The 18,619-nt window shown below is 36.6% G+C and overlaps 1 protein-coding gene across 12 annotated transcripts in view; it reads left to right on the top strand.

Annotated features, from left to right (window-relative positions):
- The window catches only part of LOC128230612 (A-kinase anchor protein 9-like), a 119,381-nt gene that overhangs the window by 78,439 nt on the left and 22,323 nt on the right, over window positions 1–18,619 (top strand). For 7 of the 12 annotated variants that reach the window (XM_052943083.1, XM_052943097.1, XM_052943045.1 and 4 more), the window contains 15 exons: window positions 737–865; window positions 1,885–2,001; window positions 3,271–3,390; window positions 3,837–5,999; window positions 6,583–6,720; window positions 7,404–7,560; window positions 7,924–8,084; window positions 8,442–10,163; window positions 10,522–10,807; window positions 11,191–11,300; window positions 11,529–11,747; window positions 13,091–13,114; window positions 15,230–15,394; window positions 15,670–15,865; window positions 17,733–17,777. In XM_052943083.1, the coding sequence (XP_052799043.1) occupies window positions 737–865; window positions 1,885–2,001; window positions 3,271–3,390; window positions 3,837–5,999; window positions 6,583–6,720; window positions 7,404–7,560; window positions 7,924–8,084; window positions 8,442–10,163; window positions 10,522–10,807; window positions 11,191–11,300; window positions 11,529–11,747; window positions 13,091–13,114; window positions 15,230–15,394; window positions 15,670–15,865; window positions 17,733–17,777 (5,752 nt within the window). Of the gene's footprint in view, window positions 1–736; window positions 866–1,884; window positions 2,002–3,270; window positions 3,391–3,836; window positions 6,000–6,582; window positions 6,721–7,403; window positions 7,561–7,923; window positions 8,085–8,441; window positions 10,164–10,521; window positions 10,808–11,190; window positions 11,301–11,528; window positions 11,748–13,090; window positions 13,115–15,229; window positions 15,395–15,669; window positions 15,866–16,561; window positions 16,595–17,732; window positions 17,778–18,619 lie in introns of all 12 variants that reach the window. The other 5 variants (XM_052943037.1, XM_052943091.1, XM_052943119.1 and 2 more) reach the window with 5 other exon arrangements.

Below are 18,619 nucleotides of genomic sequence, written 5' to 3'. Positions count from 1 at the left end.
TAATAATGCCTTGTTCGTTATAGATTTAACTATAATTAATAACTGTGATTTTAATCAGATTCAATTGGACTATTATCAACTCAAATGAAAGTACCGCGCATATGAGTCAATTTTGATTAATGTTTTCCTACATGTATATATTTGGCCGATGTCGGACGTCTCGAAAATGACCACACGGTAAGATCTCGGAATGAATTCCCGCTGCACGCGTGAGTTTGAGATTATCGCATTAACACAGATGAGAGTTGCCAATCCATGGTTTATAGGTCCATGGTTTTATTAACCTTTGACATTTATAGACAAAGTCCTCAAGTATGAGAACAATCTAGCCAAGTTTGATGACACCAATGCCTTGTCAATGGAATGCTTATCACATTTGATATGATTTGCCTTTTGGATTCATTCTTTTATAACCACAATGTTATCATCATTCTTCATAAAGCTTTGATTATAAATTCAATAAATTTAAAAAGAGCAAGTCAATCTAAGAGCAAGTATCAATTTTGAAACAACAAATGAGATCAAATTGTCTATATATGACTCTTAAGGTTCTTTTGTCAATAATTGTTTCAGACAAAATCATTGTCAATAGTAGCCAATTATTGTTTTAATAGATTTTCGATTTTAAGCTATCTTCAGAACAACACTAGATAGCGCAATTCGTAATGTTATAGCTAAGTGGCAATTGACAGTTTTGCTTAATTAATTATACTTTATACTAAAGAAACTATTACAGGAGGGTTTGGACCTAGAGGAGGCCAGCCATATGCAAGCATCTATTGCAGAGAAGGAGGGGATGATTGGACAGCTCACTGCAGAGGTGGAAAGCATGCAGATCGAGATCACTGACCTTCACGACTTCCAGGTATTTGGAGCGATTGTTTTGAGCTCATATGCAATACAGACAGTTGAGGGATGCCTATGTTCCTCTTTTAAGCTGATTTCCTCTTTTTTGACCGCAAAACTTTAAAATTGGAATTGTTGCCTTTAACATGATATATCCAAAAAATGATTTTTTTCCAAAAAATGATTTTTTGTATACAGTAAAACTGATCATTCGAGGACGCTGGGGACCGAGCTAAAACCTCGAGTGATCCAATGTTTCGAATGACCCATTAAGTCCCTGTTTATACTGTAACAGTTTTTGCCTTAAATATTTTGGATAGGTACATGTAGGTCTACTTTAAGATATGTTCTCATAGGAGAAAAAGTTGAAATAATGTCTGTGTTGGTGATGATGTCAACATGTTCGTTGTGTGGCCATTTGCCTTTGTCAAAAAAATATGAAGTTAGACATCTTTTATCATAACTTTTGTACATATGACATTTTTCACAACGGTAAATTCTATATGTTTGTAGCAAGTTCCATAACTCTTGCTTTGATAATTATTGAGTTGTGCCCCTTGATTCCTTAAAGAAGAAAACATTGGACATGTTCACAGCTTCATTGGAATGCAGCACTCGTGTTGAAAGTGATGCTCGTATTTATAATCAATATAACTTCAACTTATAACATCAATTTTGAGTGATAAACCTTTATCTACTTACTGAATAATGCTTTTATGGAAAACATCAATTACTGATGGTAACGAGATTGTAACCATGTCTTTAAAAGCTGAAAACACACAAATGTTAAAAATGAATGGTGAGTCTATATCAATGAAATATATCATTTCAGATGGTGAAAATACCGTGTTTTCTGCCCCCTTTTTTCAAATTAAACTCAGTACCCTTCATAAGAACAATTGTTTATGATATTCATTTATCCTTTTCGGTAAATTACAACAATTGTATAAATTGTGGACTTGCTGAATTAAGAGTATAAGTGCATTCTTAAATATATATTGTTTATTTTTATATTTGTAAGCCTTTTGTTTTATTTAGTTAAAACTCCAAGAGGATTACGAGACAGTTCAGACGATGCTGGAAGACAAAATACGTGAAAACGAGTCACTTACAGACCGACCCCCCGACTTTGCGTCCGAGGAACATGCTCTCGTGGTACGCGAACCTCACAATATATCTAGCGTTACATCACAATGATTACAGTAATCACGTTGAGACAAGGGGATTTTGTGGAATAGTTTGATTCTCATGTGTGTTTCATCTAACAAGTGGAGGATTTGTGTAATTTCAATTGTTTTTCAATATCATATATAATTGTTGTTCTCATTACTATGGCAATGGGTGAAGGTTCTTGTATTTTCAAATTTTCTACAATGATGTTTTTAAACAAACAAAAAATACCTATTTAGATGGAATACTCCCCAAAATCCATGTTGTCTCAAAATCCATAAGATATTATTGCTGATCTAACACAGTCAGTGGTTGAGGTTGTTCATTATATGTTGCTATGTTAACACTTGCTGAATTGTTTCTAACCTGTGCCAATGTGTGTAAAGTCATAGCTTTCAATAGTCCTTTTTGCGGACACTGCCTATTGTCATATGTGACACTGCATAGCTTCCCCTGAGTCGCTGAGCTCGCCATTTTAAACACTGTCTTTGTAGGATTCTGATGAAAATTCCACTTTTGAACAATACCCGCAAAGAGGCCTATTCTGAGAGTGCACAAGTATAGGCTGATCATAGCATATCCCATTGAAACATGAATGGTTCATCAGTTCATCATTGAATTTTATAGATGTCTGCAATATGACAGTAATTTAATTTTGTTTGCTTGTTATTTTGGGGGAAAAAACTGAGGTATTGTGATAGCCGTGTTATTGTTATTAATGGTGGTCATAACTCAAAAACTGTTGTAGGTGTTCAAATGTAACTTATTACACATGTTGCCAGAGATATGTGTAGCAGGCCTATAACACTGTGTTTAATAATTGTTGAAATGAGAAAAGAAAATGAGTGCTTGCATCCCCTTGTGGTGCTCTTATTAATATCAATAATACAATGAAAAATACAGGGACAAGCTGAGAAGTCAAAAATTTAAAAATTATCCTTTTTAATGGGCACAAGGCAAGGGCCCAAACGACAATGAACTATAGACACAAGGCAAGGGCCCAAACAACAATGAACTATAGACACAAACATATTAACATCACATACACAAATACAATATATAATATCCCATCCACTAGTTTTGTAAAGATATCCCTTAAACTATGATATTATTATATAAAACCAATTGTATATTCAATATTCAATAATTGACCAATTACATTTTTGTCCGATTTATTGGTTTTTTAACAAACATCTGCTGTGCTAACAAGACACGCCCCGCCCCCTCACACTTGTATACTTTCCCCACCCACAGATAAAACACGAGGTGGAGATTGCCCGCCTAAAAAGAGACCTGCGGGAGAAAGATAACGTTGTTGAAGAAAAGCTTGAGGAGTTAGCTGAACTTAGCGATAAAGTAGAACTCCTTGAATCTGTGAGTGCTGCTTATTAGGTGTAGAAACAGCTGTAGTAGATTGATTAGATGGCTTACTGTAGGCAGTTTTGTGGTATTTCCACTTGTAATTTTACAGGTAGAGAAAACTGGAACCTGTTATTCATGGATAAGAAGAATTTATTTATGTAAAATTTGCCAGTGTTCAAGTTTTTGTAGTAAGCTTTATTGTATAGTAATGGGTCTCTTATTAAGGTAATTTATTTTAGTAAAAATTTTATATATGCAATAATTTATAATCAAAATGGTTTGTCCAAACCAGTTAATGCATTATTATCATTACAAATAAGTATTTCAACTTAAGTAACATTTACATTTGTAATTTATGTAAAGTCAATACATTTGAACATGCTGATACAACTTAATCCAGATCATTTAAAAATTTTGAAGAATTTGATTTAAAAAAGTACATCACTCATTTATTACAGCACATTGCCAAATACAAGGAACAGGTGAAAGACAATGATGAACAGATTCTTGAAAAGGACAAAGAAATAAAGAAACTGAGGAGAGAAATTGAAATTGCCTCTGAGGACGAAAAGTCTCGTATAATACAAGAACAGAAAGAAGAGTTGGAAAATCTTAAGGAGCAAGTTCAGAAACTTCTTGGAAGACCACCATCTCCACCAAAGTCTGAGGATGAAATAGATGATGCTGTTATGCTTGGAAGACCTCCATCACCTCCTGGTGAAAACTTCACAGAAAGTAAAGCTGATGTTATTACAAGATTAAGGGTTGAGATTGAAAAACTTAAACAGCAGATTATGGATGCTAACCTTACTGAAGATGATAAATTTGTTCTAATCCGCGATCTCAGACTAGAGAATGAAACTCTTAGAAAGCAAATTGATGCAGCCCTGAAGATTAGACCTCCCTCTCCACCTATGGAAGAAGATGAAAAGACACAGCTAATACATGAACAGAGAAGAGAAATTGAAGTGTTAAGAACTCAAGTTGAAACTGGTGTTCCTAGAACTGAAGATGAGGCATCTCAGGTTATTAGAAAGCAAGAGAAAGAGATTGTTAAGTTGAAGAAACAAGTCGAAGCTGCTTTACAAATTGCACCACCACTTCCACCAATGAGTGAGGATGAAAAAGATAATGTGATTGAAGAGAAAGAGATGGAAGTTCAGACTCTGAAGAAAGAGTTATCTGAAGTTAAACTTAGATTAGACTCTTTGAATTCAAGTTCAGCCACTTCACTGCAAGAAAGTGTCCAGGAAAAAGAAGTTGAGATGAGTAAGAAAGAGAACAAATTAAAGGAAGCGGAAGAAAGGGTTAAGAAGTTAGAAGAAGCTTTGGAAGATGCCAAAGAGGTTAAAGCTTATGAAGATGAAATAGAACTGAAAGAAAAACAGGATGAAATTGAGGAACTTCAAGCTGAATTGGAGACTTACAGAAGCAGAGAAGAGAGCAGTTTGTCTCAAAGTTTGGAAATGGACAAAACTGATGAAAAATCAGACCCTAAACAACTGGTTAGGAGTATGTCATTCTACAAGGAGCAATATGAAGATAAGTGTTCTGAAACCAGACAGTTGCAGGTTCAGATAGATCTTATCAAACAGCAACTGGAGAATGCCAATAGTGAAAAACTAGAGGATGCACAAGAAGAGGTTGAACTCTTCAGAGCAGAGAATGAACAGTTGAGGGCTAAAACTGAAATTTTTGAAAAAGAGAGGGAAGAATTGAAGAGAGAGCTTACATTTACTAGAGAGAGGCAAGGGAAAACTGACAATGAACAGATTGAATCTCTTGAAAAAGAACTGCAACTTACTAAAGATGAGCTAGCTAGAGAGAGATTAGACACTGTTGAAGCAATTAATGATTTGGAACACTTGAGAGAAAGGAAAGAAAGAGAAAGAAGAGGATCACTTAAAACAATTCAGGAACTTGAACAGGATTTGGAAGAAAAGATGGCTAAAGAAAAACAACTTAATATTCAAATTAAGCAACTAAATGAAGAGCTGACTGTCATCAAACGGCAGTATGGAATAGAAGACAAGGGAACTGGTGCAGAAGCAAGAACTAGTCCAAAGTCGCTACAGTTGAGGTCTCAGGGATCATTTGAACTTTCTAATGATGTGGAAATACTGCAAGAACAGGTTATTCAATTCAAGCAACATGCTGATAAGGCGAAAGAAATTCTAGGTGAGAAACAGAAATACCAATCTCAGCTTGTGAAGCTAGAAATCCAGCATGAACAGTTACAGAAAACAATGAAGAAAGAAGTGAGCAAGCTGGAAGAACAACTTAAATCTTTCAAAACCCAGCCTGACAAAGATGTTTGGACCCAGCTTCATGCAACTCAAGATCGCCTTGAGAAGACATCTGACCAACTAGCTGAAACTGGTCTACATCTCGCTGAAACAGAATCAAGTCTGAAGCAAGTGAGTGCAGACTTAGCAGCTCGGGAAGACGAGATGAGAGGTCTACAGCAGGATCTGTGGAAGACGTCCAGCCAGTTGTCAGCAACAAGCACGAAGCTGCAGGAGACTGAGGAGAGACTGCGGCAGGCGCTGGGGCAGGTGTCAGAACGGGAGGATCAAATTCTCCACTTGCAGGGTGAAGTGCAACACCCACCAGCTGAGCAGGTGAGGCCATTTTGTTTACAAGCTGATACTTTGTTTCAAAGAAAAACAAAGTGAAGCATTTACTTAACATACCTTTTTAAGCAATTTTCTGATCAAGGTTTATTTTGTGTAACTTAGTACTTCATTTTCTGAAGTAGTTTTTGTCAGTATTTGGTTATATTATAATTACATTATAGTGAAGGTAATTCTAGTGAATGCGGGAACATTACTGTTACAGTGATATAGTTATTTTTTATAAGTTTTTATTAACCAGGTTTTGAAAAAATGAAACCTGGTTATTAGAATGACATACATTGTTGTTTGTTTAGGCAGGCAACGTCAAACTTACATTTGGTTCTGAATAATTTAAGTAAGGTTTGACATATAGAGACCTTGCAAGGGATTGCATTTTGGGCCCCTAGGGTCACGTAACTTTTGGCTAAATTTTTTTAAAAAACAGATCATACTGAAAAACTAAATAAGTTAAGGTTGACATATTGCAACCAAACTAAGACACAATGTCTTAAGAATTGATTTTACAATTGATTGTCACCTAGTTTTATTAAACATGCTTAATCAAAACTGTACATTTATTTATCAACAGTCCGGCAATATATCCCCACAAGAGGTAGAGAGACTACAGGATCAGCTGAGGTCTAGGGATCAGGAACTTGAACAGACCACACAGGAGGCTGACAGACTCCGTGCCCAGCTGGCAGACACCAAGAAAGAACTAGATGAAGTAGGTTGCATTTTTGTGAGTTAATTAACCTGTTATGTATGAATAATGACAAGGTTTTAAAACCCTCTGTATGTAGAAGAAATGCTCTTGGTATGTATTTATCATAGAAATACCTCCCATATGTTCACAAGAATCTAAGAGATGCATTGGAAATGGGAGAACAACAAATGTTCATGGCTGAGAGCAAAAACAGGAGTAGTTGCCCTTTGTGTGTAGAATTAATGCCCTGGTTATGCATTAATCCATGAACTACCTCCCCTTGGTTGGCCAAAGACTTAGAGAATCTATGGAAATGGGGGAACAACAGATATCTGTGGCTGAGAGCAAAACCAGGAGTTATTGCCCTTTTTGTGTAGAGTTACTGCCCTTGTTAGGCATTCAGTTATGGATTATCTACCCTAGGTTGGCAAGAGCCTTAGTGAATTTGTGGAAATGGGGGGACAATAGATGTCCAAGACTGAGAGCAAGGACCAGGAGTTATAGCCCTTTGTGTGTTGAGTTACTGCCCTTGTTTGGCATTTATTCATGAATTATCTCCCCTAGGTTGGCAACATCTTTAGAGAAGCTGTTGAAATGGGGGAACAACAGATGTCGGTGGCCAAGAGCAAGGACCAGGAGTTATTTGCCTTTGTGTGTAGAATTACTGTCCTGTTATGCATTGATTCATGAATTACCTCCCCTAGGTTGGCAAGAGCCTTAGAGAAGCTGTTGAAATGGGGGAACAACAGATGTCGGTGGCTGAAAGCAAGGACCAGGAGTTTGTTCAGCTGAAACTGGACATCCAGGCTTCCATGCAGGAGAAGGATAAACTTATCAGGGAACAGAAGAACCAACTAAAAGGTAAGTAATGAGAAGGGGGAAACATTGAAAATTGTCACCCGCTGTAGTTAACTAAGACCCAGTGAAGGAAACAAATGTGGGTTACTTACTATACACTGTATTGCAATTTAAATATGCATGGTCCTATGGACTTCAAATTCAGGGTTGATATCATTTTATGTTTAAACATGCTTGAGTGATAGGATTGAGTAGTCTTTATTCTTTGGTGCATAAATATTGTTTTCAGCGATGCTCAGAATATAAAGAAATCGTAAAGAAAATATTATTTCTCTTGTATATTTTCTTTTGTTTGTATGAATTTCATAATTTCATTCAATATCATTGAAAGATTACTCATTTTTTTAAATATTTAAAATGACACAGAAAAAGAGAAAGAAATGAAGAAACTTCAACAAGATGTCGAGCAAAGACAGAAAGAAGTTATCAAGGTGACAGAAGAAGCCAACAAGGCGAAGGAAGAGGTTGCACAGACAAGGCAGTCAGGGGAGACCACTACTATTGCTACATTGAGAGCTCAGCTACAGGTAGGCAGATTTGTCTCTCTTGGTGTGGTGTGCTGTAGAAATTTGATTGGGTTTTAGGTACTTAACTGATGGGGTTTCAGGTTTTTCCATGTGTTTGAAGTGGTACATGCTTATTTGAAAAAAATTGGCTTATGGTTAGGCTTCTAACTTTAGATATCACTAATGGCTTAGACAAAACAATGCAATGGTTTGTAGTGGTCTTAAATAATTTTTCTTTAAAGAGCAGGAATCACGCAGTGGATGATCATAGTTACTAATAGTTTGTTTTTCGGTCATAGCACAATCTCATTTTATTATGAATTCAGTGGTTTTTAGGGTTTTTGTAATCTTACATTTTTGTGGCGTTATTTTGTTTAGAATCAGGAAGAAGTAATTATCTCCCTTGAGACTAATCTGAATGAGGCTCGGACCGCAGTGCAGGAGCGTGACACAGAAATCTCAGACATTCATCACCTAGCCAGCGAAACCCACTCTCAGGAAGCAGAAACTGTCTCTGCTATGCACAGCCAGATTTCTAACCTGCAAATAGAAGTGGAAGAGTTACGGGCCCTGACTAAACTGAAGAAATTCAGTTCTGAGGGCTCAGAGACGGGTCAAAGTCATAGATCTGGAGAGTCACAGGGAAGACGTCCCTCACCAACAGATGGTGCAGATTTCAGAAGCTCCCCTGACGTGTCATTACTTCCTGGTGATGCCACCAGAAGGGCTTCAGATGAGAGTTTCCGTACTGAAGGACAAACTTTCCTTGAGGCGGTACAGACTATGCAGGACCAGGAAGATTCGGGGCACCAGTCATTTGAGCCTAGTGGCACCAGAGAACGGAGTCTTTTAAGGTCAGAGTCCCCTGAGGGTCAAAGCCTGTCACCAAGACAACTGAGACCACAGGAGGTAGAGATCTTACAAAGGGAGGTAGTTCCAGCCTACATGGCGGCAAGCCCCAGTCCTCCTACCAGGGACGGGCCTGAGTACCAGATGGTCACCCAGACAAGCGAAGCCCGTTCAAGGTCATCATTAAAGAGCAGCTCCCCTGTGGATGCAGAAGAACAGAATGGGAGAACCCCGAGTGAAGGTCACTCTGAACTGGATGCCCAGAGAAGTGAAGATGAAAGGTCAAAGCAGGTTGAAGGTCAAAGGTTGTCGCCAACATCCCGCATCTCACCAAGTGAGATTCATAGGTCATTGAGGGAAGGCCACAGGACACCTTCTGAAGGCCACAGAACACCTACTGAAGGTAACAAAACACCAACAGAAGGCCATATGTCACCTAGTGAATTCCACAAAGCTCTAAGGCAAGGTCGCAAGTCGTCAAGTGAAAGTCACAGGTCAGATGGTCATAGGTCACCAAGTGATAGCCAAGGACACTCTTCCAGGAAAAGTTCTCCGAGAGATGGGAATTCCACACTAGTAGGTCAGAGGTCATCTCCAAGCCAGAGGTCAAATTCAAGCCGAAGGTCATCCAATGGAAGAACTGCAGAGGTAGGAACCTTCACCCTTGACACAGAAAACTTGGTATACAATGTACCCAGCAGCCAGCAGGGAGCTGGGGAATCTGAGAGGTACATTGGTGAAGATGGACAGTTGTATGATCGAGATGGCAATCTGAGACCTCGCTATTCCCAACCCACTGAGGTACAACATGGGGTCCAGAGTCAGAGTGAAGATCAAAGTTCACAGAGAGATCAGGTCTTACCAGAGGCGGCACAGAGCTTGTCTTCAGAGGCTGAAAAATACATTCAACAACTAAGGAGAGAATTGCTCATCACCAAAACAGCACTTATGCAGATACAAAGAGGAGAGAGATTTGATGGAGGTGAGCCTCCTGAAGGTCGTGACCTTGAGGTTGCAGATGAGGTCAGTCCAAGGTTATATCCAGTTGCCATGGAAACTCAGAGAGTTCTAGATCAGGGTCAGGGTGATTTTAGGATCACTAGTGCTCCAAGTCAACAGGCAGAACTCCGGTATGAACCACTATCTGATGACCTTGACCTGACCAGTGTCCGACAAAGACTAGAAAAGGCTCAGGAAGAACTTGACCTCTACAGGACTTCCACAAACCTCTCGGCACGAGATTTTGTGCAGGCAAGTGTGAGGGTCATGGCTTGTTCATTAAATTTTAGATATTAATGGCAGGGTCTTCATTCTTTAAATGCAGGGTTTGGTTGCACTAATTCTTGACAGCTATTTTACAGTTTTAAGGATTTGTATTTAAATTGTGTGTTTCTAACTTATAATGCTTTAGCAACTAATGTTTAAGATGATTTAACTAGTTTTGTGGAGTGTTTGATTGGATTCTGTTTGTATTTTGTTTTTTCTGCCAATTAATACTTGAAAAATGGATTTAAGCTTAATTTAATTCTTACTTGTGATATTCACCATATTTAAACGTTATAAACGCAAAAGTGTGTAAATAATGTTTATCTATCAACACAACTTACAGAAGGTTATGAGCCTTAAAGACGAGCTAAGCTCAGAACATCAACGTCACATCTCTGAACTGACCCGGCGTGCCAGCCAGGACACCGAAGCTCAGCTAGCAGCCCTCCGTATTAAATACACCGATGAAATAGAGCATCTGAAACGACTTCATGGTCGGGAGGTGGACGAGAAATTACATGACCAGCTGCAGAAACTTGAGCGCAAGTACAAGGCAGAGACGAACAGGCTGGTGGTTAAACACCAGGAGGAGATAACTGCCCTGAAGTCACGAGCAGGGCTCGACTTTGGTAAGGCTTAGAAAAAAATTCTTTTAAATATTAATTTTTTCATATTCATTGTGACTATTTATATATATATGAGTTTGTTTGGCTTTAAAAAATGCTGATAAATATAATCATTTTAAAAGGTTAAGCATGTATTGAATAGCAAGTATAAAACTTACTTTCTTTCGATTAATTTTGTCAATAGAATACATGGCATGTGAAATGGACACATTTCTGAAATTATTGTATCTTGTACATTATTTCCCTCTAAAATTAACATCTAAGGCATGCGGGTTTGATATTGGCTTGAGTTATGAACTAAGCTGTTTTCTTTCAGTCCTGTAAAATGCTTCTTGATACATGTTTAATCAACATTTTATTAATAGTTTCACCCATTCCTTTCCTAGATGAGTCATCCGTCCATGAGCGGGAAGCCAGGCAGAGACAGGACGGGGTGGGGGCAGAGATGGGGCTCGTTAATGGACACGGAGCTGAGCCCATGTCTGCTAAGCTACAGGTATATACAAGTTATATAAATGCCATATTTACAGCAAAAGTAAATAATATACCAGGAATATTCATGAAATAAATAATTGATAATGCGATTGGAATATTTTATTGACATAGCCCAGAAGTCCTGTCAGCTAGAACTCGGCTACATGTCCTTATTTTCAACTAGAACCTTATTTTACGTTAGTAGTTTGGCAATATTGTTGAATAAACAAATATCCCTATTTTTTTGTAGGGCATACTGCGAAAACTCCACCGCGAGGGCGTCCAGGTGTTAACAATCTCTGAGCTTGAATATCTGAACCGTTCTCAGTCCTCGGCAAGCCTTCCCCGTGATGCGGATGTTGAATCACTCCGTGCTGGGTGGGAGAACGAGCGCCAGTCAATGATCTCAACCATACAGGCCCTCAAGGACCTGCTTGCTCAGACACACAAACTCAGGGGGCTCGATAAGGTTAGGGTTTTGTTTCTTTCTTGGAATAATGATTTCTTCTATCTATTCTTTGTATGGACAGAGAGTGGAGAGTTTGTAGACTGGCTTAAAGGCAAATATCCCTTAGATTGTGTTTCCTTCTATTTCTAATGAAATAATGTATGCATAATTTTCACTTTTAGATACCCAAGTTCAATGATCATAATTGCAGCACAAGTTTTGATGCTTTGATACAATATATTAATCGATTAAATTATGTAAAAGACATTGTCAATAAGCTGTGATCATTCAGTAATAAAGAGATGTTTATATTATAAATAAACTGTCAAGGCCCAAATATGTGAAAAAAACAGTGATGGGTGAAGTACAGCTAATCCATGAGAATGTCATTGCTCCTTTTAAAGGAATTAGACACCAGATGGTCCAAAAATCGGCAATTTTCATTATTTCCTTAAAACAAGCCTAGAATTGTCAATACAAGTTAGTATTAGTCCGATAATGCATAGTTTTACATGATTAAAAGAATATTTTGTCGCTCTTTTAGCTGAGGTTACCTGTTTAAAAATGTGCATAATGGTTTCCGAGTTTATAGTGTCTATATTTTGCATGTTAAAGTCACATGAGTACTACAGATACATATACCAAACCTATTTTTCAATTTATTGGGATTAAGGTGGTAGGCAAAACCAGTAAAATTTGAATTGGAAAAATAAGCAAAAACTGCGAAAGATATGTCCTAAGCAATGTGATACATCAGTAAGAATCAATACGCTGTACACAGCAATATCAATTTTATGAAAGTTTTTGACAATTCTCTTTATTTCATGCAATTGTACCATCTGGTGTTTAGTCCATTTTACAAGAGGGATATTTGCCTTAACATGCTTATTGATTTGATTAATTACATTGGAATATAATGTATCTGCATTTTGAGCATTCTGTGCATCTTGCCTTCCTTTCCCTCCATTCATATACTTCTTTAGTGTTTCATATGTTTCATCTTTGAAGTTGCTTATATCAGTTCTTAACAATATCAAATTAAACAGAAAATAAATGCCATGTTGTTATATTTCAAAGATTTGTTTCAAAATTAAATGCTGGCACTAATGTCACACCTGCTGTATGTAAAGTTTGCTTCGCAGAGGCCTCCATCAAGCAAAAGGCCTCTGTTGACAAAAATTCAATACTCTGTAAAAACAAATAAATCACAGAAATTGATACAAATAAACAGTATCAAAAATCTGTTAGTTTCATCACCCATGATGATAAAAAGCATGGTGTCCTATGTGTGTATAATGTATCCGGCATATGCATATATGTGTACATATATATCCTATAAACGTCACCGTGTTTCACATACACAGGACGGAGATGATGATGAGGACGAGGTACGTAAAATTCACTGTTCCACTACCTGCCGACATTTACAGTCATAATATTGAACATTGTCATAACTCATGGCCGGTATTAATAAAACATCTTAAGACATTTCTTAAGTTAAGTCAATTTATTAAAATTTTCATTGTCAAATTAAAAGAAAAGTATAAGTGATTTTGGAATAAGAGTTGTGTTTTTTTTCGATAATATCAATGAAGATAATGTAACTGAGATGTTACGAAGTTATAAATGACCAGTGAAATACTTGAGCTAGGAAAACAACTGTTCAGAAACAGCTGAAGGTGTTTTATAAATACCGGCCAATGCTTTAACCTGCCATGTGACACACAATTTAAACAAATTATTATTTTTTTAAACGGTATTAAGATATTTATTCCTGATCAAGCAATTTTGTCTACTAATTGTTCTACAGCTTGCCAACATATGCATTTTAAATAGTTGTCATTCTCATAAATTTTATTTTTAACTTGCCTAGTGACACACAATTGACTATTTAGTGGTATACAAAAATGTGTGTAACCACCTCTCACCCAAAAGGTCGTGGATCTAGCCTCAACAGAGCCACTTTCTAATGGACACTCAAAATGGACATTTGTACTGGTTGCTATACTGGAAACTGATTTGGGAATAATTCATATCAGCTTATACCGGTAGCTACAATCCAGCTGGTCTAAATGTTCGAGTTACGACATAAGCTCATCTATCTTTGTAGAAAAAAATGGTGGTGTTGTCATAATCTTGGTGTCGGCGTTGGTTTTGATGTGCAAAAACTTTTAAATTGGTCATAGCTCGAAAGAATTCAATGGAACTTGGTAGAACTGCACCAGGGACAATACATAGATGTATAGCAAAGCCCATAACTCCAGCTCTAATAAATGTGGAGTTATAGCCCTTGTTTAAATGAAGAAGATTATATAACAGTGTTTTTTCACCTTTTTGTGAATGGGGCCAGCAGCTGGGCCCTTAGAATTGTTAAAATATTTCAAATTTTGACCACATTTCCATTCAGAAAGAAATGCTGTATGAGAATACTTGAAATATGATCACTTTTAAAAGAACATTCCTCGTTGTGTGTCACACCCACATATTTTGCTTGAATTGCTTTGCTGTTGTTTAACTTGTGCAGTTTATAAACTGTTTTATTTTAATTGTATAAACTTGGGTTTTTCGTTGCATTCAATTTTGTGAGTTAAAGTTTGCTATATTAAATGTTATATTGTAGAACAATAAAGCATTTTATTTACTTTTGGCACAAAAGATCAGTCATGCGTTCAGTTGAGGCTAACTGTCCCTCACATTAGCTAACTTTATTTGTATCCCTGATTCATTGGAATGCATACTCTGCAAGCGTGGAACCAACTCGCTCACTTTAGCTATAATGAGCGAAAGTTACCATTAACTGACCCAGGCTGTTCTAGTAATATTCTTATTGAGGAAATACATTGTAGGGGTCTACTGGTTGTGTGTATTTTTTGGAGTGTTATATATGGAGATTAGGGCAATGATTTTAACCTTTGAATCCTTTGATATGCAAGCATGCTCCTTTCATTATGTTTGTATCCAAATTTCGATCCATAAATTATAAATATCATGTTTTTTGTTCAAGTTTTAAATGCATGTATGTTGTAACATAAACAACTCGCTTAATCCTAATAAACTTATTTATTGGAACGTTTAAAGTATTATAGTTATGTATTAGTATGTTTAAAGTATTATGTAAAAAAATGATACATTAGCTAGTATGATTGGCCAATGTATGCATGCTTTAGTAGCGGCAGTAACATTACGCACCCACACAATATAGACGATACTATGTATTAAATACATATCTCCTTGGGTTATGAATGTAATAGCTATCCTTTACAGCCTAAGGCAGCGCAAGAAAAATGTACAAAATTTTATCACAAAAAAACCTAACACAATTATTTTTCTGATTAAATCCCAATTAACTACATATATAGGTGGCATGAATGAAATAAGAGTGATTGGTCAATTGGAAATGCTGAAAAGTTCATTTTGCATGACATTTTAAATATGACTTACCAATGAAAACTCTTGTAACAAACTACAGAACCTTGCTTAACCAATGAAAATTCTTGTTACAGAGCCTGGAGGGATCTGATTGGAGGGCGGAGCTTCTACGTGCCATCAGCTATGTGTTCACCAAGGAGCGTGAGACGCTGCTTGCCCAACTCCGATCTCACGTCCTGGCATTCCCAGAAACCAACATCGACGAGGTGCAGAGACTTGAACAGAAAATCAGGAATATGGTATGAGACGGGGCTTAGTACATTGTAGTCGTAGACTTGATACATATAAGTAGATAAGATTTACAACAAAGGTTTGATGTCTTAAATGTGAAAAAGAACTGGCCCCACTTGATGTGGTTTCTGTAAAATTGATTTATTTCAAGTATGAAAGCCTGAAGCAGATGAAAATTAATCCAATGTTTTTGTATGAGGTTCTGACTCCACCAATTTTTCCACTTGAATGATGACATTTATAGAGTTTTTGTTATTTCTAATACACATCTAATATTTTCCAGGAGTCCCAGCACCAATCAGCCCAGGAGCAGATATTCAGTGCGGACCGACAATCCCTGCTGGCGGAGTTACGAGATCTCCGTGCACATGCCACAATTGCCCGCCTCCAACAGCAGGAGGAGCGTGACCGGCTGCACGAGAAACTCGCACATGCCGAGGACAACGCCCTGAAGAAGGAACGTCAGCTCAAACGACAAGGTGAGAATCATTGTTGGAGTTACGAAGTTTTTAGGGTGCATTTTGATAGATTATTATCAGATAAGTTTGATAACTATGACTTTCTTAATCATTGATAAAAAATGTACTATTTGTGTTGTATGGCTTTGACACTTTATTGTATTGTCTTTTTTTTTTTGTTAGTTACTTGAGAATTCATATCATTTAACTGCATATTGTATGTAATTTATTTGCACAACATTGTTTTTTTTGTTTGTAATACAGTCAAAACATATTTTCTTATTATACACTAGTCTAATACAACTTGACATTGGCGTTTTTTTCTCTTTTGCTCTACAAATTTAGTGTCAAAATTTTACCGAAAAATTAACAAAATCTATATCGCTTTATAACTTTTCTAAATTTTGTTTCATAAAGTTTTGTATTAACTGGCATCTCATAAAACAATCCTACATATACGTTATGTTTTTAACTAAACACTTAGAAAAGAAAAATCATTCTAGTGTATAATACAGAGATATTATTTGTCCAAGGATTTCCGTTAATCTAATGGCTCCTGGGACCAAAAAAGAAAACAAATATTTGTTTCTTAAGTGATTAAAGTAAACTAGTTGCTTTTAGTTTTTACTTTATTTGTTGATAGTATTGACACTCAAGTTTGCATCATATTTGCCAGTATCTAAAGTATAGTATTATGGAACTGTATGTAAATTTAAGACTCGGAAGAAACCAGTCTGTCTGAATACCAAGGTAAGGGTCACAAGAGTTTACCCTCCTCTAACTCTACATGTATTTGTATGTTCTAATGCTCAAATCTACTATACCTTCATACAATCATTTATTTAGAATACAACCTACATTTTTAGCCAATGAAATAGCAGATATGCAATCATTAAGAACTGGGCTTAAACATTAAAAAATCACCTTTCGCGGGTGCTTAAAGGTTCGCCTTCTGTAACTCATCCAATACACAAGCGTCAGATTTTGCGTTGAAAATGTGTTCGACCAATGAGGTTGTATTCTAAGACAGTCAGATGAGCTGAAGTAATATTTTAATGATTAAGAATGGCTCACTACCCTCACTCCACCCATTCTTAATCATTAATATATTACTTCATTTCATCTTACTATTAGTATATTCAATCTTAATTCTTTATTACTAAATTTTGTGTTCATATTACCTTTTAACTTAATGTGTATACATAATTATTAATGTTTTATCAATCTTGAGTTCTCGATTACGTGGTGACCCAGAATTAGTGTTAGACTGTCAATCTATGATTTAGAGGCAAATATCCCTTGTGATGCAAGGAATTAGGACTGTGGAAAGGGTTAGCTATATCTTGCCCAGCATTGATACAAATGGTTGAGGCCCTCATAGTTAATTTATCAAGATATCTTTTATTAATCAATAGACACAGATTATTGCTAATGACCATCAAACAAGTTGATCTGCAAATAGACTTTAAAGGACCTCACAGAGTTGTGCAGATATTATGACCATGGACTTTGTGTGCGTAAACTATGAAAACATTGTGATTTCATAAGAGAAAAAAGAAAAACCAAGCTCAAGGATATTTGCCTTTAACACTTAAACTTTGTAATATATAGTAACAGAATGCTATGTTTTCAATTGAAGTATTATACAGTAGGTTACACACAGTTTTTCAGTAAAAAAATAATTGTAAAATATTAACATTCGATATAATTTTCTGCAAAGTAAATCCAAATGAATTATAAAGTATTTTCCCCCAATACCAAATAAACCTTGAGCCATTCTGAAGCTTAGTCTTACATAACTACAAAAGAATTTAGCTGTTTAGTACTTTCTTTTCTAAAATTGTAAGTTTTTCAATGGTCAAACAATTTGGCGTTTCTTTGACTATAGAATTGCCTGAAGAACCCGAACCGCTTGATTTAATCTCTGCAGGAGGTAAGAGGAGTGCACCCCACCTCTTTTTGATATGATGAAGAGTATTTGGGGGCAGGGAATTGTGCACCCCAGCTCTATTTGACATGATGAAGAGTATTTGGGGGCAGGGAATTGTGCACCCCACCTCTATTTGATATAATGAAGAGTATTTTGGGGCAGGGAATTGTGCACCCCACCTCTATTTGATATGTTGAAGAGTATTCAGAGGCAGGGAATTGTGCACCACACCTCTGTTTGATATTTTGAAGAGTATTCAGGGGCAGGGAATTGTGCACCCCACCTCTATTTGCTATGTTGAAGAGTATTCAGAGGCAGGAAATTGTTTCACTTTGTAGTTAAAAAGAATAGCAACTGTTCTCACTGCTGTGAACATTTTTCTGTAATGAATGACTTTGTTGTTGAAATGAAATATGGTAGTGAATGATTCAAACCATTGAACTCTTTCTATCAAACAGGATTAGCAGAGCCTCTGCCTATATTACGAATGGGTAGGGTAAACTGTTTTTGCGAACGTTTTCGCTTAATAGCTTAGACATTTTTTTCGAGACAATTTGTACAGTATCAGGGTTTTTGAAATTACTAGATAGGCCATTGGTGTGAAAAGTTTAACAGTTGAATCGGTTGAATAGATAGAATAAATGACAAATAGAAATATAGGAGATAAAAAGGGTTTAATTAACATTCAGTGGGTCGATTGTTTTGACGAATAGAAATGTAGCGGGAAAAAAGGGAAAAATTTACATTCAGGTGGCTGATTGTTTTGAACTGCGAAGTGAACAATGTGGTTATTTCTGCATCATTGTTCAATTTTAAAAGTGAAATCTTTTATTATAATGTGCTGA

Source organism: Mya arenaria, chromosome 1, assembly GCF_026914265.1.
Source record: "Mya arenaria isolate MELC-2E11 chromosome 1, ASM2691426v1".
NCBI lineage: Eukaryota > Metazoa > Mollusca > Bivalvia > Myida > Myidae > Mya > Mya arenaria.
The sequence above is the reverse complement of the archived record's forward strand: the minus strand, read 5'-3'. Positions and strand labels throughout refer to the sequence as shown.